The 22,359-nt window shown below is 40.4% G+C and overlaps 1 protein-coding gene across 9 annotated transcripts in view; it reads right to left on the bottom strand.

Annotated features, from left to right (window-relative positions):
- The window catches only part of ints10 (integrator complex subunit 10), a 121,346-nt gene that overhangs the window by 26,703 nt on the left and 72,284 nt on the right, over positions 1 to 22,359 (bottom strand). For 8 of the 9 annotated variants that reach the window (XM_069925271.1, XM_069925270.1, XM_069925268.1 and 5 more), the window contains 2 exons: positions 16,990 to 17,069; positions 13,309 to 13,471 (listed from right to left, as the gene is read on the bottom strand). In XM_069925271.1, coding sequence (XP_069781372.1) covers positions 13,309 to 13,471; positions 16,990 to 17,069 — 243 coding nt within the window. The remainder of the gene's footprint in view (positions 1 to 13,308; positions 13,472 to 16,989; positions 17,070 to 22,359) is intronic. The other variant, XM_069925274.1, reaches the window with a different exon arrangement.

The raw sequence follows: 22,359 nt of genomic DNA, 5'->3' as shown, positions 1-22,359 counted from the left end.
AGATTTGTAGAACTCTAACATGATCTCTCTACTCCTGAATTCAACCCCTCTATTAATGAATCCCAGCATCCCATGGGGCTTCTTAGCGATCCTATTAACCTGTGTGGTGACCATGAGGGATGTATGGATTTGCACTCCAAGGTCCCTCTGTTCATCCACACTCTTAAGTAACTGACCATTAACCCTGTACTCAGACTTCTGGTTAGTGCTTCCAAAATGCATCACCTTACACTTAGCCAGATTGAAATCCATCTGCACTTTCATGCCCAACTCTGCATCCTGTCTATATCATCTTGTAACCTTCGACAACCTCATCTCCATCCACAACTCCTCTAACCATTGTGTCATCTGCAAACTTACTGACCCATCCTTCCACCTCTTCATCCAAGTCATTTATAAAAAAATCTCAAAGAGCAGGGGTCCCAAACAGATCCTTGCAGCACTCCACTAGTCACCAACTTTGCTTCCGATACTACTCTCTGCTTTCTTTCAGCAAGCCATTTTAATTCAAAGAATTCCACCACTCTTTGGGAAAAAATTAGTCACATGCAAAAATGCTACATTTTATATAATAAAATGTAGAAACAGTTCAACAATTTACATAGAATTATAGACAATGCAGAAACAGGCCACTTGTTCTCACTCATCCATGTTGGTGTTGTACTCCAGTCTTCAATTATCTGCCTTCAAGCACACCTTTCCATTTTAATTTTGATCAGGTACCAGCTCAGTTCCATTTGAAAACATCTAAATGACATGCTTTAATTACTTCCTGTAGTGGCATGTTCCTCCTTCTAATCACTGTTGGTTAGCAATGTCTTTCATCCTAGAGTTTTATCCACATCCTTTTACATTTATCATAACCTTTCAGGTCTTCTCAAATGTTCCAGTTTCTAAAGAAAAAAAGCCCAAAACTTCAACATTCTTCAATAGCTGTAATCTCTGTTCTGATACTGCCTTGTAATTTTTTAAATTAATTTTGTCTAATGTATCTATGATCCATTATTGGAATATGTTTACAGCTAAGTCCTTTACAAGTTTAATGTAACGTTACCATTTGGCATTCTTCACTCCCTCTCCCTTCTGCATGCTGGTGACATGCAGCTCCAATGATTCAAGTTTGATCATGATATGAAGAGTCATCTGTGTGGAATTTGCATTTTGTCTGAGTCCCAGTGGGTTTCCTCCCACATCTCACATATGTGCTGGCCAATTAACTGGCTATTGGAAATTAATCCTACTGTAGGTGAGTGGCAGTTAAATCAGGAGGGGAGAGGGAGTTGATGCATGGGCAAAAAGGAAGAGGTTGCAGAGAAATGGCTGACCATGCTCCAAGAGTCAGCATAGACTCAATGGGCCAAATAGCCTCTGCCTGTTATATACAGAAATATGAAGAGTCATTATTTTCAGTTGTTTTGCTGACACTCTATGTGTCTTTCACATGTATTCCTAGTTCCTTCAGAGACACCTGATGTCCATGGATTTGCCTCCAGTGCTCCCACAGTCTCCGGTCTTAAATGCTGACAAACCCAAGCTCTCAGATCCATACCTGCGATATGGATCAGTGCCCGAGGTCCCTTCAGGAACCCTTTATGCCCTCGGCATTCTCTTGAATCCTGGTCCTGATGCCCAGTTCTCACAAGCCAGCCTCCAGCAGCTGACAGACAGTCTGCTTTGAATCCTTCATTCCCCCAGTCTCCAGCATCCCACAGCTTGTATGCGTTCATCCGCCAGTGAGCACCTCACTGGTCCCCTGCTGTGCTCGCATTCCCTGTAAGGTCAACTCCCATGCTTTTACTTCTCGGGGGAGGGGGATGTTGGGAGGGTTGTGTTCTCCCACTCTGGTGCCCTGTTCTGGTCTGTTGATCTCCCAGAGCCCACAACCTTGTTTGTCCTTCCAAAATGCAATATCTCACATCTGTCTGCATTAAGTTCCATCTGTCATTTTGTAGCCCATTTATCAAACAGGTTCAAATCCCTCTGCAAGCTTTGAAAGCCTTCCTTGCTGTCCTCCAAAGCTATAAACTTTGCTTCATCTGCAAATTTGCTGATCCAATTCACTATATTATCATCCTGATCATTGAAACAGATTGCAAACAACAATGGTCTCAGCTCCAATCTCTGAGGCATACCAATAGTTGCAGGCCTCCAGTCTGAGAGGCAATCATCCACTTCCACTCTCTGGCTTCTCTCGTAAAACCAACAATTGTTTCCTACCTCACCATGAATACAGAGCGACTAAACCTTCCTGACTAACCTACCATGTGGGAACTTGCCAATGGCCTTACTAAGCTCCATGTCAACAACATCTACAGCCTTTCTTTCCTTCATCAACTTTCCTGATAACTTCCTCGAAAAACTCTACAAGATTTGTAAAACATGACCTACCACGCACAAAGCCATATTGATGATCATTTTATGACTCTCTAGGTACAGTGCCCTCCATAACATTTGAGACAAAAGCACATTTTCCTTTATTTGCTTCAGTACTCCACAGTTTTAAATTTGTAATCAAACAATTCACATGAGATTAAAGTACAAATTTCAGATTTTATTTAAAGTTATTTGTATATATTTTGGCTTGACCATGTAGAAATTACAGCACTCTTTACATACAGTCCCCTCATTTCAGGGCACAATAACATTTAGAATACACCAATGGTATATATATTAGTCATGTTTACGACTTTGTTGCATGTCCCTTGAATGCAATGACTGCTTGAAGGTGAAGTTTGTGATTCATAAACATCACCAGGTGCCAAGTATCTTCTCTGGTGGTGCATGTCAGGCCTCTACTGCAGCCATCTTCAGCTCCTGCTTGTTTTGAGGGCTTGCCCCCTTTAGTTTTCTCTTCAGCATATGGAAGGCATGCTAAATTGGATTTAGATCAAGTGACTGACTTCGCCATTCAAGTATTTTCCAGTTTTTAGCTTTGAAAAACTCCTTTGTTGCTTTGGCGGTGTGTTTTGGATGAAACACTGTCCAATGAGTTTGGAGGCACTTGCTTGAACTTGAGCAGATAAGATGTTTCTATATCCCTCAGAATTAATTTTGCTGCTGCCATCAGCAGTTACGTCATCAATGAAGTTAAGTCCACCAGTGCCTATGGCAGCCAGACATGCCCAGGCCTTAACATCCCTACCACCATGTTTCACAGATGAGGTGGTATTCTTTTGACCTTGGGCAATTCCTTTACATCTCCATACTTTGCTCTTGACATCACTCCGATACAGGTTAATCTTGGTCTCCTCTTTTCACAAGTCCTTTGTCTTGGCAAACTGTAATCTGGCCATCCGGTTTCTGTGGCTAACTAGTGGTTTGCATCTTGCAGTGTAGCCTCTGTATTTCTGTTCATGAAGTCTTTTCCAGACAGTAGTTATTGACACATGCACACCTGCCTCCTGAAGAGTGTTTCTGATCTGTCAGCCAGGCATTTGTGAATTTTTCTTCATTATGTTGAGAATCCTTCTGGCAGGCGGTAGAAGTCTTCCTTGGCCTACCAGTACCTTTGCGATTACTGACCTCAGTCTTTCTTCTTAATGACATTCCTGTGGTGAATGTCTGCCAAGCTGCCTGTCTCCCTTCTGGCGAGCCTTGCTGTACTAACATTGGCTGTGCATTATCTCTTCTGTTAAGGACACTCCCCTTGGATATAACTGTATATGCATCTATTGTCTTTCATTATTGTACCATGAGTTTCTCCTAATAAAAGCCATGATTATTGTTTGACCACATCGTCTTTGTCTACTTCATCAACTGGCACTTCAGCTCCAAACTGTTGATTTTGGCAATCCTAAGGTTTGGTGATGTCTCTTACAATTTTATTCTTGTTTTTCAGCCTCAAAGGCTTCTTTGACTTTCATTGGCACAACTCTGGTCCCCATGTTGAAAAATGGCAACAGCAAGTACTTGTTCCCAGGGACTTTTAAATCTTAATGTTTTTAAGAAGATTCAACACTTCCTTAATCTCAATGTTGTCCATCACACAACCAGTTCTATTCTGACCTCACCCTGATCAAAGTCATTTTCTCTTGTGAATACTGAAGCAAAGTATTCATTTAGGACCTCCCCAACCTTGTCCATTGCCTCTTTTATTTTTTAGCGGCTCCACTTTCATTCTTGTCATCCTTCTGTTCTTCGCATATACATAGAATGCTTTAAGGTTCTCCTTAATCCTACATGCCAAGGTCTCTCATGCCCACTTTGAGCTCTCCTAAGTCCATTCTTAAGCTTCTTCCTGGCAAACATATACCTCTCATGAGCCCTTCCGGTTTCCTGTCTCCTATATCTAATGTCTGCTCCCTTCTTCCTCTTCACCTGTTTTTTCAACCACAGTTCCCTTTTCCTACCAGCTTTTCCCGGTCCCAGTGGGACAAACCTAACCTGAACCCAGTGCAAGTAGTCTCTAGATTTCCTCACTTTTCCATTTTGTATGCTTTTATCCTTGTCCATAGCTATGCTAAAGCTCAGGGAGTTGTGGTCACTCTCCCTTGAATGCTCCCCCACCAAGAGGTCTGCCACCTGACCAGGTTCATTATCCAGTACGGCCTCTCCTCTCTTCAGCTGGTACACATACTATCTTGGGAATACTTATTGTACACTATTGTCACTTATTGTCACTATTTGGGAAATTGAAGTCTCCCGTAACTGCAGCCCTGTATTTCCTGCACCATTCCAAAATCTGCCTGTTTATCTGCTCCTTGGTATCCTAAGGGCTATTTGGGGGCCTATAGAGTACTCCCAGTGCAGTGATTGATCCCAAGCTGCCATCTCCATTAACTATTCTTTGTTTAAATGCAAAGGTCTTACTTGGCCTTGCCTTTCTAGAAGCAAGCTTGTCCTCAGCCTCTGCTCACCAAACCTCTCAATCTAAAGCCTCTAAATCTCCATTCCTACACTGGATCACTCACACATTGGCTGCTCCCCTTGAGCTTCCCCTCTTTTTATTTGTCACTGTCCCTTATCTGTAGTACTCACCCCCCACTAATCACTGTTATGTTTAACAATTAAATTGTCCTCTGCTCCCTTTTTTAAATGCACTTACCAAAAGCTGGTTCTCGACCATCACTGTTCTCCCTTTTACTGTGACAGTTGTCCCCTAAACAGTATCTAAAATGGTGTACCTGTTATTGAAGGGAACAGCCACAGGAGTACCCTGCACTGACTGCCTGTTCCCTTTCCCTCTCCTGCCTGTCTCTCAGCCACCTTCTTCCTGCCTCCTAGGTGTGATATTGTCCCTATAACCATCTGTCTATCATCCCCTCAACCTCCCGAGTGATCCTGTTCATCTAACTCCAGCTTATCACCCACAATTTGTAACGAGCTGCAGCCAGATGCACTTCTCATAAATGAAGTTGTCAGGAATACTGTTTGCTTCTCTGACTATGCACATTCTGCAAGAGGAGCATGTCCTTGTCCTAGTTCTCGTTCCCTCTATATTAAATTGGAAAAAGAAGTGAAAACCTTGGTAGCCAAAGCACATTGTTTCACAATTATCTGTTAAAAAGTTTACATGACATTCAATTAGCTAGTTTCTAACACTATGTTGCATTCTTCCTATGTTAGCTAGGTCCCATGTCATTTGAAACTTCTGATATTGTGTCACTTATTCACACCAAGATTTTTCATGTAAATTCAAAAGTATATTTATCATCTGATAGTATAAGAACAACCTGACAAAACAGTGTTCTCCAATCCTATGAAAATCTGTGGTTCCAGTGATCCTTGGGGAACAGTGTTTTCCCAATCTCAATCACAGAGGTTTACAGCAGAAAACAAGTCATTTTAATCCTTTACTCAGTTCTCTGCTTTCGGTTATTTATCCAGTTTGCTATCCATTCAAATATCTGTCCTGACTCATGTGCTCTTATTCCTTAAATTAGGCCAAGTGGAACAAAATATTAATCTGCACTGAAATAAAAAGAACCAACTATCAGAAACAAGAATTGGTCATGGCTTTACTGTATGGAAACAGGCCCTTCAGCCCAACTTGTGAATACCAACCAGATTGTTTACCTTCAGTATGCCTGGCTCATATCCCTCTAAACCTTTCCAATGAACGTACCTGTCCTAAGGTCTTTTAAGAGTTCCCACTTCTACCAATTTCTATGGCAGCTCATTCCTCTTACGTTCCACCCCTCTGTGTGATTCCTTTTAAATCTTTGCCCTTCACCCTGTCTAGGTCATCTAGTTTTATACTCCTGCAAAAAGAGACCATTCATCTTATCCATGCTCCTCGTGATTCTATATTTTTCTAAAAGGTCACCCATCAGCATCCTAACATCTAGGAAGAAAGGTTCTGGCCTCTCTGCCTCTTTTTATAATTCAATCCTGCTTATATTCAGGTAGGTAAATTGTTTCCATTGGTAGGAGAGACAAGAACTAGTGGACATAGCCTCAAAATTCAGGTAGTAAATTTAGGGCAGAGTTGAAGAGGAACTGCTTTTCCCAGAGGGTGGTGAATCTGTGGAATTCACTGCTCATTGAAGCAGTGGAGGTGACCTCAGTAAATATATTTAAGACATGGATGGATAGATATCTACATAGTAAGGGAATTAAGGGATATGTGGAAAAGGTAGGTAGGTGGAGAGGAGTCTAGCATCAGATCAGCCATGATCACATGAATGGTGGAGCAGGCTTGACAGACAGAATGACCTACTCTTGCTCCTAATTCTTATGTACTTATGTTGTGAATCTTTTTGGCATCCTTTCCAACTTGATGACATTTCCTCCAGCTGGACAATCAGAACTGCTCACAATACTCATAGTGTGGTCTTAGCAATGCTTTGTAGTTGTGACACAACATCCCTGCCCCTGAATGTCTTCTTTGTCACCCTGTCTCCCTATGTCGCCACTTTCATATGCATCTGAAACCCCAGTTTCTGTCAAGTACACACATCACCCTGGTCTCAGCCTCTTCTCATTGCTAACTTTGGGAAGAAGGTACAGAAGCATGCATGGAGGTGCAGGGAAGGTGTGCCAAGGGCCTGACCGGGGCAGTTATGTGGAGGTATGTCAGCTTGTGCCAAGGTTCTCATTGGGACACCAGGATGAAGAGCTGGTTGATGTCACTCACTGCTGAGGCAACTCTCCCAAAGTGTCTCCCTATCCCTACCTTTATCTTTATTAGGTATATTCATTCAGATGCCATCTGTCACAATCTCTGACCCTCCAAATTATAGTTGTTGCCTCTTCTCCTTCGGTGAAGGCTCCACCTTTGAGCTGAGACCATAGTGAATGTTGAGTTCATGATTATGGTTTCCTGTTGCCTTCTTCAGTTGCAGTGTCCATACTGGACCAGGTAATCCTGGTTATTGATCAGCAGATTCATCTGCCCAATGTTTTTAGTTTTACAACTATAAATTCCAATTTGTAGAATCTGATTATAAAAACCATCCACCATCTGCCACCCATGACTTCATGTGACCTTGATTGGGAGGCTACACAGGTATTACATCTTGCCTAAGGGTAATCTGTAGGCTATCAGATGGAAGGAGCGCCTAACACCTCTTTTACAGAGCATTTGCATGGTAACGACACCAAAATTAGATATTTTAGTAAGGCTTTATTTTGGAGGAGATAAAACTTGGGGAACAGTGGGGTTAATTATGATGGTGGCACGGTTAGCGTAGCGACTTGAGCAGCATTGTTACAGTACCAGCGACCAAGGTTCAAATTTAAATTTAAATTTTATACATTACGGGAATTACTTGATTAGAGTGAACTTTACATAATTAAAAACTACAAGACTGATTTTTTTTTCAAATTACTTTATATTTTGCAATGTCTTTTAAACGATCTATTCTTAATTCAGGTGCAGTTAGTTAGGCATTGTAAGAATGAGTCTCAGTAAAATTCGCCTTTCGGCATCCACGATCCCCATAGGTGCCAGATATTGGGGATTTTACTGAATTATAGTTTTCCTTCATAAGTACCTGTTTGCCTGCAGCAAGAATTTTGGGTATATATATATTATTTAATGTCTTCCAGAGTCCCTCCATTTACTGTCTTGATTTAACCTATCAAAATGCAACAACTCACTCCTGTGCTAATTACATTTCTTCTGATGTACCCTGGCCCACTTTCCCAGTTTATTTGAATCCTGGGGTAATCTCATAACCTTTATCACTGCCACCCATTAACTACATTGTCATCTATATTAACAATTCGAAAGACAAACAAATGGGTGTTGCATCAATTCCTGTAGAACATCACTTGTCACAGGCAAGTAAAAATACAATGCTGAAGAAACTCATCAGGTCAACCAGAATACTTTATATGGCAAAAATAAAGATACATAACCAACATTTCGGGCCTGAGCCCTTCATCAAGGTAAGCCCCTGTCACAGACCTCCAATCTGAATACAACCCTGTCTTAGCACTCTCTGACTTCTACCATCAAGCCAATTCTGTATCAATATGGCCAAGATATACAGTAAGAAAAAACATATACTTTAAAAAAGCTGAAGAAATATTTGCAGAAGAGTCATGAATCACCAAGTATGGATGAAGAACAGCTGAAAACTCAGCTTCAGAAACAATACGAAAACATTCACAGATAATAAAAGCAGGCCTGGAGTTAAGTGAAGAAAAACACTTAAGGAGTACAAAACCACTTTCCCACACGGAAATCCCACATTTGTTAATCTAAAAATCTAAAAATGTGCATAACCAATACGAAGCAGAGGAAACACAAAACAAGGGAGCTGTATTGGATGATAAAGGAATTAAAGACATTTTACAAATTTAAAATAGCACACTGAAAGGAGTAAATAGCCAGATTATAAAAAGTAAATAGGTACTAGAAAAATACTTTGATTATGCATGCTTCGAGCAGAGCCTGGTAAATCTATTAACTGTGGTGAAATGTGTAATTAATGTTGAGTTTCTTGAAGTATTAAATCAACTTATACCAATGTGTGGAAAATAAACAAAACTCTTAGGATTAATAATATAATTTGAAAATTGTTACTTGTTACGAGCTGGAGATAAACTGTAAAAACTTTTTAATACTACAAAAAGGAGAAAAACAGCTTAAAGGACATCACAAAAAAACCCCGAAAAGATGTAAGAAAATGGTGACTCATGAAGCTTTCCCTAATGAACCAGAGTTTATTTTGGGAAAATTTATATAATGCAACATTTTCATATCAGAATTGCCTCTTCCTATATTTGAAGCAAAAGTTTTAAAGATATTAGACAAGAAAGTAAATGCTTGGCCAAGAAAGGAATGCCATGAAGCTACATAAAACTATAAAGGCGGTACAGTTGGCATAGCGGATAACTCAACACCCTTACAGCACCAGCAATTGGGACTGGACCAGGGTTTGAATCCTGCACTGTCCGTAAGGACATAATGGATGTGAACATAAGTGACTTTAAAGAACAGGTGTTTTCTAAAACAAAACTTCCAGAAGTAGAAGAAGCAAATCTAATCATTTTAATTTCACCACAATACCCACTAAATTGCATACCTTTCTTGCTTGTCCAGCTACATTTAACCAAGTATAATGCACACATCTTCCAGGCAATTCTTAAATGGGTTTTCTCTGGGGTTTCCGCTTATCTCGCACTGTTAAAAACCGGTGATGTAGGTTAATGGGGTGTAAATTGGGTGGCGTGGACTAATGGACCAAAATGGCCTGTTACCATGCTGTATGCCTTCTTCTTTGGCTTGGCTTCGCGGACGAAGATTTATGGAGGGGTATGTCCATGTCTGCTGCAGGCTCGTTGGTGACTGACAAGACCGATGTGGGACAGTCAGGCACAGTTGCAGCGGTTACAAGGGAAAATTGGTTGGTTGGGGTTGGGTGTTGGGTTTTTCCTCCTTTGTGTTTTGTCAGTGAGGTGGTCTCTGTGGTCTTCTTCAAAGGAGGTTGCTGCCCGCCGAACTGTGAGGCACCAAGATGCACGGTTTGAGGCGATATCAGCCCACTGGCGGTGGTCAATGTGGCAGGCACCAAGAGATTTCTTTAAGTAGTCCTTGTACCTCTTCTTTGGTGCACCTCTGTGTCGGTGGCCAGTGGAGAGCTCGCCATATAACACGATCTTGGGAAGGCGATGGTCCTCCATTCTGGAGACGTGACCCACCCAGCGCAGTTGGATCTTCAGCAGCGTGGATTCGATGCTTGCGGACTCTGACAGCACGAATACTTCGATGTTGGTGATGAAGTCATTCCAATGAATGTTGAGGATGGAGCAGAGACAGCGCTGAGCCGTAGGTGATGTCAGTAGGGGACCCATGATTCGGAGCCGAACAGGAGCGTGGGTATGACAACGGCTCAGTACACGCTAACCTTTGTGTGTTTCTTCAGATGGTTGTTTTTCCAGACTCTTTTGTGTAGTCTTCCAAAGGCACTATTTGCCTTGGCGAGTCAGTTGTCTATCCCGTTGTCGATCCTTGCAGCAGATGAAATGGTGCAGCCGAGATAGGTAAACTGGTTGACCATTTTGAGTTCTGTGTGCCCGATGGAGATGTGGGGGGGCTGGTAGTCATGGTGGGGAGCTGGCTGATGGAGGATCTCAGTTTTCTTCAGGCTGACTTCCAGGCCAAACATTTTGGCAGTTTCCGCAAAACAGGACGTCATGCGCTGGAGAGCTGGCTCTGAATGGGCAACTAAAGCAGCATCGTCTGCAAAGAGTAGTTCACGGACAAGTTGCTCTTGTGTCTTGGTGTGAGCTTGCAGGAGCCTCAGATTGAAGAGACTGCCATCCATGCGGTACCAGATGTAAACAACATCTTCATTGTTGAGGTCCTTCATGTCTTGTTTCAGCATCATGCTGAAGAAGATAGTAAAGAGTTATGGTGCGAGGACGCAGCCTTGCTTCACGCCACTGTTAATGGAGAAGGGTTTGGAGAGCTCATTGCTGTATCTGACCCGACCTTGTTGGTTTTCGTGCAGTTGGATAACCATGTTGAGGAACTTGGGGGGGCATCTGAGGCGCTCTAGTATTTGCCAAAGCCCTTTCCTGCTCACGGTGTCGAAGGCTTTGGTGAGGTCAACAAAGGTGATGCAGAGTCCTTTGTTTTGTTCTCTGCACTTTTCTTGGAGCTGTCTGAGGGCAAAGACCATGTCAGTAGTTCCTCCGTTTGTGCGAAAGCCACACTGTGATTCTGGGAGGACATTTTCAGCGACACTAGGTAGTAAGTAGTCTATTAAGGAGAATCCTAGCGAGGATTTTGCCTGCAATGGAGAGCAGTGTGATTCCCCTGTAGTTTGAGCAGTCTGATTTCTCACCTTTGCTTTTGTACAGGGTGATGATGATGGCATCACGAAGGTCCTGAGGCAGCTTTCCTTGGTCCCAGCAGAGCATGAAAAACTCATGCAGTTTGGCATGCAGAGTTTTGCCGCCAGCCTTCCAGACATCTGGGGGGGGATTCCATCCATACCTGCTGCATTGCCACTTTTCAGTTGTTCAATTGCCTTATATGTCTCTTCCCGGATAAGGACCTCATCCAGCTCTAGACTCAAGAGCTGTTGAGGGAGCTGGAGCAGGGCGGAATCTTGGACTGAGCGATTGGCATTGAAAAGAGATTGGAAGTGTTCTGACCATCGGTTGTGGATGGAGATCTTGTCGCTGAGGAGGACTTTGCCGTCTGAGCTGCGCAGCGGGCTTTGGACTTGGGGTGAGGGGCCGTACACAGCCTTTAGAGCCTCGTAAAAACCCCTGAAGTCGCCAATGTCCGCGCTGTGCTGGGTTCATTTGGTGAGGCTAGTCCACCACTCATTTTGGATCTCCCGGAGTTTGCGCTGAAGATGGCTGCATGCGCGACGGAAGGCTTGTTTCTTCTCTGGCCAGGACGGCTTTGTAAGGTGAGCCTGGTGGGCAGCTCGCTTCTTTGCCAGCAGCTCCTGGATTTCCTGGCTGTTGTCGTCAAACCAGTCCTTGTTTTTCCTGGAGGAGAAGCCCAGTACCTCTTCAGTGGATTGCAGTATGGCCGTTTTCAGCTGATCCCAGAGGGTTTCAAGAGACATGTCTGTGAGGCAGTTTGCATCCTCAAGCAAGGTTTGCCTGGAAGTTTTCTCTCTCTTCGTCTGACTGCAAGTTTCCAATATTGAACCTCTTTCTGGGGGCTCCACTGTTCTTGAACTTTGGCTTGAAGTGAAGGTTGAGCTTGCAGCGAACAAGCCGGTGGTCAGTGTGGCATTCCGCGCTGGGCATGACCCTGGTGTGGAGCACATCTCGTTTGTCTCTTTCTCGCACCAGGACGTAGTCCAGGAGGTGCCAGTGTTTGGATCGGGGATGCATCCAGGTAGTCTTCAGGCTGTCTCTCTGCTGGAAAAAGGTGTTAGTAATGACAAGCCACTGTTCTGCGGAGAGCTCCAACAGGAGGCGCCCGTTGTCATTGCACTTGCCAACACCATGCTTGCCAAGGATTCCTGACCAGGTTTCTGAGTCTTTGCCGACGCGAGCGTTGAAGTCGCCAAGGATGACAATATTAAAAATTAAATTAAAAATTTTTAAATGTCATATTACAGTGGTTTCCATGTAATGTGAGAAACTGTAGACAATTGAGGAAATGGTTTAAACTGCTGATGAGAGACAAGGCTGCTGGTTGATTCATTGGGCTGAATAGCTTTAGAGCAGCCAACCTTTTTTTAGCTATGGCCCCCTTAAGACTTGCTCAAAGTTTACGGGCCCCTTCCCTATGAAGCAGTCAAGTTTTGGTTTCTTCTGTACTTCTCTCCTACCGACAATATAAAAGATATTTGTTATGTGAGGTGAAAAGAAAATGCTTTTACTTAAATGTGTTGTGGCCCTTGTTGAGAATGGGTGCTTTCGAGTAACCAGCAGAATTTAATCTGGCAATGGAAGAAGACAATTGAGGAAGATATCGCTGAAGAACTGAAGGTGTGAACAAATTGAAATAGACTGAAATTTGGAAATATCACCGTGTTGCAATATCTAAACCATATATACAGAAACTAAATGATATGGTATAAAACAAGTATGGAAAATTTGGATTACAGATTCAATGAAGGTGGCAATGATTAAATCATTTAAGAATTACCTGGAAGATGTGTGCATTATACTTGGTTAAATGTAGCTGGACAAGCAAGAAAGGTATGCAATTTAGTGGGTATTGTGGTGAAATTAAAATGACGAGATTTGCTTCTTCTACTTCTGGAAGTTTTGTTTTAGAAAACACCTGTTCTTTAAAGTCACTTATGTTCACATCCATTATGTCCACATGAAACAGTTTCAACACTGCACTGAAGCATTCGCAGTGTAATTAGAAACCAGCATGTTTTGATAACTATTATCAATTTTAAAATGTCATAATTTGACTCTATATTAAAAGGATACTCGTGACATAATTGAAGAAGTTTTCATACTGAAAGGATCCTTGTTGACAGATTTTATCAACAGCTTTGAGAAAAAGGTTCTCTCCTCGAGGCCAGTCAAGTTGTAGCAGTACAATCACATGTCCCAAGGCTAGATCATCTCGCATGTCGGTAAAGGCTCTCAACTACAAAAAAACAGATAGCAAACATTAAATGGAGTAAAAGAAATAAGAAACAGTGAACATCACACCTGCTGCCAATTCTACTTCCAATGTACAATAAGTTTGTATTTCTCATCTTTAAACATTTGACATCAAGTAGCTAAATGTAGATACCTGTTCAACCTTGCTATGAAGAACTTAGCTGGAAATCGAGTCCCCCCTTTTGGTTTGTGCTACTATATTTACCCTGCATTGAAAATGTAACTGCAGGTTATCTTTTATTGACAACAATAAAAGAGCACTCAAACATATAAGTCTAATCAGACTTCCAGCATGTTGCAAAAATTACAGCCATTTATTTTTGACATAGTTTCACTGCTGTATAAGTTAAATAAGCAAGTGATTCATACACAATAAGTACCACAAATTAGGTCAATGATCGGTTGTTTTTTTTTGTAGGTCAGACGAAGTATTTGTCAGGAAATTATCAGCGGCATTTTAGAATCTGTTATATGCACATGAACTAAAGGAATTTTAAACTTCTATTATAAAAGACAGCTTGATTTATCTAATGCAACACCGTCACTGGTTTGCTGGAGGCATCTAACTTATCACAAAGCAAGTGTAAAAATGTTTGGCCTGGACTCTGAAAAAAACTATCCTTCATAATTCTTTCATGTATGTAATCTCAGAAAAGTCCATCAGGTATGCAGCAACAGCTGAACCAAGCAGCTACTGATCTGAAGTTTCCTGAATAAACACGCAGTTTTACTTTGTTAGTTGACATCAAGATGGAGGGTGGGGAAACTTGAAATAGTGTTTCATTTGTTGCCACTATTCAATAACCTCACTAGAAAGTGTACAGAATGGATATGTAAAATTAGTGCAAGATTTGACACAGTTTCTATTGCTACTTAAATAAGTTAAATAAGCAGCTTGTTACATTCATAGATTGATAACAGCCACAAGAAATCACATTGAAATAGCCATTCCCTGCAGAACAGAAGAGGAAAATTTATGAACTTTAAGGATCTGAGTATCAGTGTCTAGGCCAGCATTTTATTGCCTATCCATAACTGCCCTGAAAGATGGTGGCTTACAAGGGTCATATCAGGTATTTAAGAGTTATCATTACAAGACAAGACATAGAATTTCCACCTCAAATGTTATTGGTGAATCAGAATACAACAAACTAATAGGTTTACAGTCAGTATTAATTACAACTGACTCCAGAACAACAGTTAAATATAAAATATAAATTCTGTTATTGCCATGACCAGATTTTAATTCAGGCCTCAGGAACACAATTACATTGGACAATGAAGATTTTGCTTCCTGAACACTTCTGGGAGTATTTTATGGATTTTGGGCTACTGATCATGAAAATCACCTTAAAATTTTCCTACCACATACTATGTTTTAGATATAATCTATTTTTGTGATCTCCTAACATATTTTAAGCCTACTTCAAGCATATAAAATCATGAAGTACAACATGACACTGAAAATTCATTTTCTGCATGTGTACTTGGACATCTTCCCTGCTGATTTTGGTGCAGTTAGTGACAAACATAGTGAGAGTTTTCAACAGGACATTGTGACCATGCAAAAGCAGTATCAGGGCAAGTTGAATCCATCAATGCTGGCCAACTATTGTTGGACACTGATACGAGAGGCATCAGATGCTGAGTAGAAACAAATATCAACTGCAAAACATCTTTAGGTCACTTGTCTAATGCAATGTGCCAGCATCAACTTCGTATGTGATACAGCAAATCTGACATTGTCTTTGTGTTCAGCTTGAAGTTGTCCACCATAATTCCTTTGTCAGGAAGCAAACCTTTTGAAAAAAAAAATTGTTGTCCAGTAATTTAACCACTACACTAGTTTTTAAAATATTCGAAGTTTTCTTGTGAGTAGTTTGAAGCATGAATCTAATGAACCAAATATTATCTCCACAATTTTCCTCATCAGTCATCCCCAATTTGATCTATTGTTTGGACTTGTAATATCACAGAGTAAAGGCACAGACTATGGTTTGGATAACAACAAACTATATTTCCCTGATGGTCCACTCAGTAAAAGCACTGCATTATGATGCTCTATGAAAAGGTTAGCTCATCCCAAATAAGCAAAAATAAATTGACAATGCTTCTGGCTTTAGCACTCCAGGAGAAGAAGACAAAGAAGAAAGAGAAAATAGAGGCAGAATTAAAAACAGCAGCTTTTTGACAATGATCATTATCTAGTGGTCCACACTAGAAAAGTATCAGTTGCAAAATCAGCTATATGCAAGAACATTATCGGAATAAACGGCATTTAAGAAGTGACAGCAAGACAAGAACTTGAATTATTAGGCATAGGTCAAGTGGTGGAAGATGGGTGCACATTGTTGGCATGGACATGGTGGGCAGAATAGCCAGTCAATATGACTCTATACTATGTTTTCCATAAAATAGTATTCAGCAGATTACTTAGTAATTATTTCAGTGTTGATCGTGGGAGGATACTGTCCATAAATTAACTGAAATATTTGTGTTAGAACTTTAAACTGTAAAGCTCTTTGTGAAATCCTGAAGCTATGACAAGTACTATGTGGATGCCAGTTCTTTTCTCTCAAGTTGCATCAAGTAGCAGATGATTAACAACGTCATAAGAGCTATATTTTGCTGACACATTAACTGATGTTGTAACAAATCTTACTTCTCAGCTAGCTTTCTTTTCCTTCAAATCTGTCATAAGGCTTACCTTTGAAAACTACCTATATAACACAAATCTCTCTTTCCTCTCTAGAGATCTTAAGCTTCTCAATTATTCAAAATTCTGCCTCCATCTTCCATCAAATTCTTCTTTGAATCCTTCCAACCAAGTTTCTGCCTGAGCCAAAAATACTAAAATAGTTCAAATTGAAGTCACTCAATGCCTCTTTGCCATTCTCAATCTAACTGCAGCCTTTGACATAGCTGACTATATCATCCCCTTCTAACACCTGTCCACCTCCACCTGGTTCTGTTCTTATGAAACTGATCATAACCAGAAATTATAGCAATAACTTCTCTTCCTTGTCCTGGGCCACCTGCACTACCTCTTACTTTCATATACACAGAGCCATATGGCAACACACTCCTGATCACATCCAACTTTCATTCCCCAATCCTTCTCATTCCCTTTCTGACCTCCCTCCTCTTTGTCTCCCTTTGCTTTAAAACTCAAAAAATCTGCACACTGGTTTCTGGCTATTTTAGCATTCCTTAATTTAATACACCATCATTGGTTTTTGTACTTCTTCAGCTAAAGGCCTAAATTTGGAATCTCACTACATATCTTTTTTTCTCTTTACTGTAATATTCTTTAAAACCTTTCTCTCTCGCCAAATTTTAGAGCACTTCTTAAATGACTTGCTGTTAAATTCTGTTTGAAAGTTCTGTGAAGCAGCTTAAAAATACAACTGCTTGAGAGTGATTTGAATCTATAATTGTGGTCGAGAATATATTCTATGGATTATTGTTACCTTAAGTGTGTTCTTGTGTTTATCTGCTTACCTTAAAGCAAGCCAGCATTAACTGAAGGCAATATGGCATCATAGTTTTGCTTGTACATGGCAAGAGTTTAAGATCTGAACCTAAAAAGCAAAAAAGGTAAAAAGAAAAATGAAAACATCAGCAGGTAACATCTTTATGAGAAAGCAAAAATTCTATTTCTGAAAATTCAACTCATTGCTTACTTCAGATGAGCATGTTACAAATATAATGTTTTTAATTTATTTAAATAAACAGGAAATAGAAGATAGAGTATCATGCTCTATAATTCAATGAAATCTTGACTGATCTTGTCCCTCAATATAATTTCCTGTACTAACCCAACTTTCCTTGATTTTCTTAATATCTAAAAGCTATCGATCTGTCATGAATATATACCATCATTGATTCTTCACACTTAGACAGAGAATTCTAAAGACTCACTTACATTTGGGTGAAAAAAATTCTTCTCATCTCTGTCCAGAATGACTGAACACTTATGTTGAGTCGGTGACCCTAATTCTGAACTTACCAGCCACAAAAAAAATATTTAATTCTATTTCTATCCTGTCAAATCCCATAACAATTTTGTATATTTCAATGAGATCACATCTGACTCTTCAAAACTCTAATGAGCATCAGCCAAATTTAAATCTCATATCAGACAAACCCACTGCCTTAAGAGGCACAGGAATATAGTTGGCTGAACTGCTGCTTCATGTCTCCAGCAAGATTCCGTTCTGGCCTCCACTTTAATGACGTGGTGTTTACACCCTCTCCAATTAACGATTGCTCTGGTTTCTTCTCAATAATCAAAGGTTTTTTGCCATTGCAAATTACTCACTGAGCAGTGGAAGGATCAAAAGACTTGATGGGAATGAGAGTTGAGAGTGAATAGGTTACAAGAAAATGTAAGAGAAATCTTTCCTGCATTCCATCAGAAGTATATCCTTTCTTAAGTAGGAAAATCAGACTAGTAATATTCTAAATTCAGTTTCACCAGGACACCATAAAATTGGAAGAAAACACTTTTATTCTGTGGTCAAGTCCTCTTGCAATGAAAGACAATATAAAATTACCTCCATAATTGCTTAAAAGCCAGTTAACTTACAATGATAATTAAAAACTTCATCCAGGTCCCTCTCGAACACACACATTTTAATCTCTAATCATTTCAGAATCTGGATTTATTGTCATGAACAAGTCATGAAATTCGTTGTTTTGCAGCAACATCAAAGTGTAAACGTTCATATTATAACCATCTTACAACAATAATATAAATAAAAGAATTAAAATAGTAGTGCACTAAAAGTAAGGTTGTGTCTTTAGTTCATTGATTATTCAGGAATCTGATGGCAGCAGGGAAGAAGCTGTCCTTCTGCCGTTGAGTGCCCGTCTTTAGGCTCTTGTACTTTTTTCCCGATGGTAGCAGAGTGAAGAGGGCATGGCCTGGGTGGTGGGGGTCTTTGAGGATAGAGGCTGCTTTTTTAATGAAGGACTCAAGCCCGAAATGTTGGTTATGTATCTTTATACTGTATTTGCTATATAAAGTACACTGTTTGACATGCTGAGTTTTCCAGCTCTTGTTTTTATTTTAAAACAATCACTCTCTTGGTTAGAAGTAGTGCAAGTTCTGTTCTTTATTTCTTGCCTCTCATAAATCAGGTGATTCAGTTCAGCCACTCAGGAAACTGAATCTGCACCAACCCAAGTTGCCATAAAATCTGCACTTACAAATAATTTCATTTTAATTAAGGCAGAAATGTGCCTCTAAATTACTCTATACTGCAAGCAAATTTTACTAGAGTGCAGGAGATACAATTCATACCACACTACATCTTCGATCAAGAATGCTGTTGGCAATAGATGGCATGCAGAAGTTCAGACACTCCATGTCCTCGATGGAGTGGAGTCTGGTGCCTGTGATTTCGCAGGCCGAGTTAACAACCCTCTGGAGTTTATTCTTGACCTGAGAGTTGCCGCCTCCATACCAGGCAGTAATGCAACCAATCAGAATGCTCTCCATGTAGAAGTTTTCAAGAGTTTTTGGAGACATACCGAATCTCTTCAAACACCTCACAAAGTATTGCCGCTAGTTAGCCTTCTTTGTGATTGCATCAACACGGAGACTCCAAGATAGATCCTCGGAGATCTTGATACCAGGAATTTGAAGTTCTTTACCCTCTCTACCATTGAGCCCTCGATGAGGACTGAGTCACATTCCCCTGACTTCCGTCTGAAGTTCATAATCATCTCCTTGGCTTTGCTAACGTTAAGCACAAAGTTGTTGTTGTTGTTACATCATTCAATGAGCTGATCTGTCTCCCTTCTGTCCCATTCCTCATTGCTGTCTGTGATTCTGCCAACAACTGTGGTGTCATTTGCAAACTTGTAGATAGCACTGGAATTGTGCCTGGCCGCACAGTCATGGGTGTGTAATGAGTAGAGCAGTGAGCTAAGCACGCATTCTTGGGGTGCACCTGTGTTGCTAATCAGTGAGGAGACATTGTTTCCAATTTGTACTGACTGTGGTCTTCCTTTTGCTACCTCAAATTTATCCATATTCTTTTCCATTTGACATGTCTTTGCCTATTCACTTAATCTGTCCAGATTATCCTGAAACCTCTCTCCCTCAGAGCCAATGAGTTTTGCATCATAAGCAAAGCAGGATTTATCACTATCATAGACTAAGAATAGCTGGGATCCTAATACCCAAAAAACATCCAGCAGTCCGCTGTGCACAGCCTTCTAATCTGAAAATGACCCAATCCAACTTTTTTTCCCTGTTTATTAATTAATCCATATCCATCCCATTTGATTGTTCCCATTACCATTCACTCTAACTTATTGAGGGTTTTCTAAAAGTCCATATACATTACATCCACTTGTTCATTCTCATCCATTCATTCTTCTTCTTCTTTGGCTTGGCTTCGCGGACGAAGATTTATGGAGGGGGTAAAAGTCCACGTCAGCTGCAGGCTCGTTTGTGGCTGACAAGTCCGATGCGGGACAGGCAGACACGGTTGCAGCGGCTGCAGGGGAAAATTGGTTGGTTGGGGTTGGGTGTTGGGTTTTTCCTCCTTTGCCTTTTGTCAGTGAGGTGAGCTCTGCGGTCTTCTTCAAAGGAGGTTGCTGCCCGCCAAACTGTGAGGCGCCAAGATGCACGGTTTGAGGCGATATCAGCCCACTGGCGGTGGTCAATGTGGCAGGCACCAAGAGATTTCTTTAGGCAGTCCTTGTACCTTTTCTTTGGTGCACCTCTGTCACGGTGGCCAGTGGAGAGCTCGCCATATAATACGATCTTGGGAAGGCGATGGTCCTCCATTCTGGAGACGTGACCCACCCAGCGCAGCTGGATCTTCAGCAGCGTGGACTCGATGCTGTCGACCTCTGCCATCTCGAGTACTTCGACGTTAGGGATGAAAGCGCTCCAATGGATGTTGAGGATGGAGCGGAGACAACGCTGGTGGAAGCGTTCTAGGAGCCGCAGGTGATGCCGGTAGAGGACCCATGATTCGGAGCCGAACAGGAGTGTGGGTATGACAACGGCTCTGTATACGCTTATCTTTGTGAGGTTTTTCAGTTGGTTGTTTCATTAGTACATGCTAAATGCACAACAGGAGGATCGCTTTTTTTGTTTTATTGGCAATGTGGCAGACACAGTTAAGAAAGCAAAATAACAATCATTTTAATGAAGGACTCAAACCCGAAATGTTGGTTATGTATCTGCTATAGCAGTATTTGCTATATAAAGTACACTGTTTGACATGCTGAGTTTTCCAGCTCTTGTTTTTATTTTAAAACAATCACTCTCTTGGTCAGAAGTAGTGCAAGTTCTGTTCTTTATTTCTTGCCTCTCATAAACCATGTGATTCAGTTCAGCCAGTCAGGAGACTGAATCTGCACCAACCCAAGTTGCCATAAAATCTGCACTTACAAATAATTTCATTTTAATTAAAGCAGAAATGTGCCTCTAAATTACTCTATACTGCAAGCAAATTTTACTAGAGTGCAGGAGATACAATTCATACCACACTATATCTTCAATCAAGAATGCTGATGGCACAGAAAATAAAATAAAAGGGATAAAAATAAGAGAAGGAATATAAAATCAGTCTATTTGCAGATGACATCATAGTATACTTAACAGAACCAGAATTATCAATAAAAAAATTACATAAGAAATTGAAGGAATATGGAGAAGTATCGGGGTACAAGATCAATGCGAATAAAGTGAAGCGATGCCAATGAATAATGCGGATTTCACAAAGTTTAAGAAAGAATCACCATTTAAATGGCAAACACAAACAATCTGATACCTAGGTATTCAACTAGATGATAACTAGGTACAAACAAGGGGGCTTACAGCTACCAAACTTTAAGAATTATTATAGAGCAGCACAATTAAGATATCTATCAGATTTTTATCAAACAAGGGAAAAACCAGATTGGACCAGATTAGAGTTAGATAAAATAGGGGAGAAGGTACCAGAACATATACTTTATAAGTGGGATGAAAAGCTGGTGCAACATAGAAGTTCACCTGTACTGCATCATTTGGAAGAAGATTCACATAGAAAGGAAAAAAAAATTACCAACTACCAAAATTATTTTTGACGCAAAATCAACTAATCCTTTTCACAATAGATAACCTTCCCTTCAGAGAATAGGAGAGAAAAGGGATCAAAAGAATAGAAAATTGTTTTTTGGGAAATAATTTATCATCTTTTGAACAAATAAAGTACAAATATGGTATAACTCACAAAGTTTTGCATACCACCAACTGAAAACCTACTTGAAGGATAATTTGGGAAGCAAGCTGAGATTACCAGAAGGAAGCAGCTTTGAATATGTAATTACAGACATAATGATAATTAAAAGATGTATAAAAACATGTACATCAATCTGCAAGAGAATGAGAACGATGAAATAAGCTGTAAACCCAAAAAGTGGGAAGAAGATATAAACATAAAGATAAAAAATGAAACATGGGAAAAGCTATGCTCCGGAACTATGAGAAATACAATAAACACGAGGTTACGCATGATACAATATAATTGGTTACACAGGCTATACACCACGCTCCAAAAGTTAAATAAATGGGACCCAACAGTATCAGATAGATGTTTTCGCTGTAAGAAGGAAACGGGAACAACAGTACATGCAATTTGGGCATGTGAGAAAGTGGAAAAGTTTTGGGAAGATCTAAATCAGATATTAAATAAAATCACAAAAAGTAACATACCAAAAAATCCAGAGAGCTTTCTTCTAAGTAATATAAGAAATAAAGAACTAGGCCTCAATTTGGATGAAGCACAAATAAGATTTATAATGATAGCCTTAGCTATAGCAAAAAAAATGTATAATATCAACCTGGAAATCAGAATAGAGCCT

The sequence above is a fragment of the Narcine bancroftii genome, chromosome 3 (genome assembly GCF_036971445.1).
Source record: "Narcine bancroftii isolate sNarBan1 chromosome 3, sNarBan1.hap1, whole genome shotgun sequence".
Taxonomy (NCBI): Eukaryota; Metazoa; Chordata; class Chondrichthyes; order Torpediniformes; family Narcinidae; genus Narcine; species Narcine bancroftii.
The sequence above is the reverse complement of the archived record's forward strand: the minus strand, read 5'-3'. Positions and strand labels throughout refer to the sequence as shown.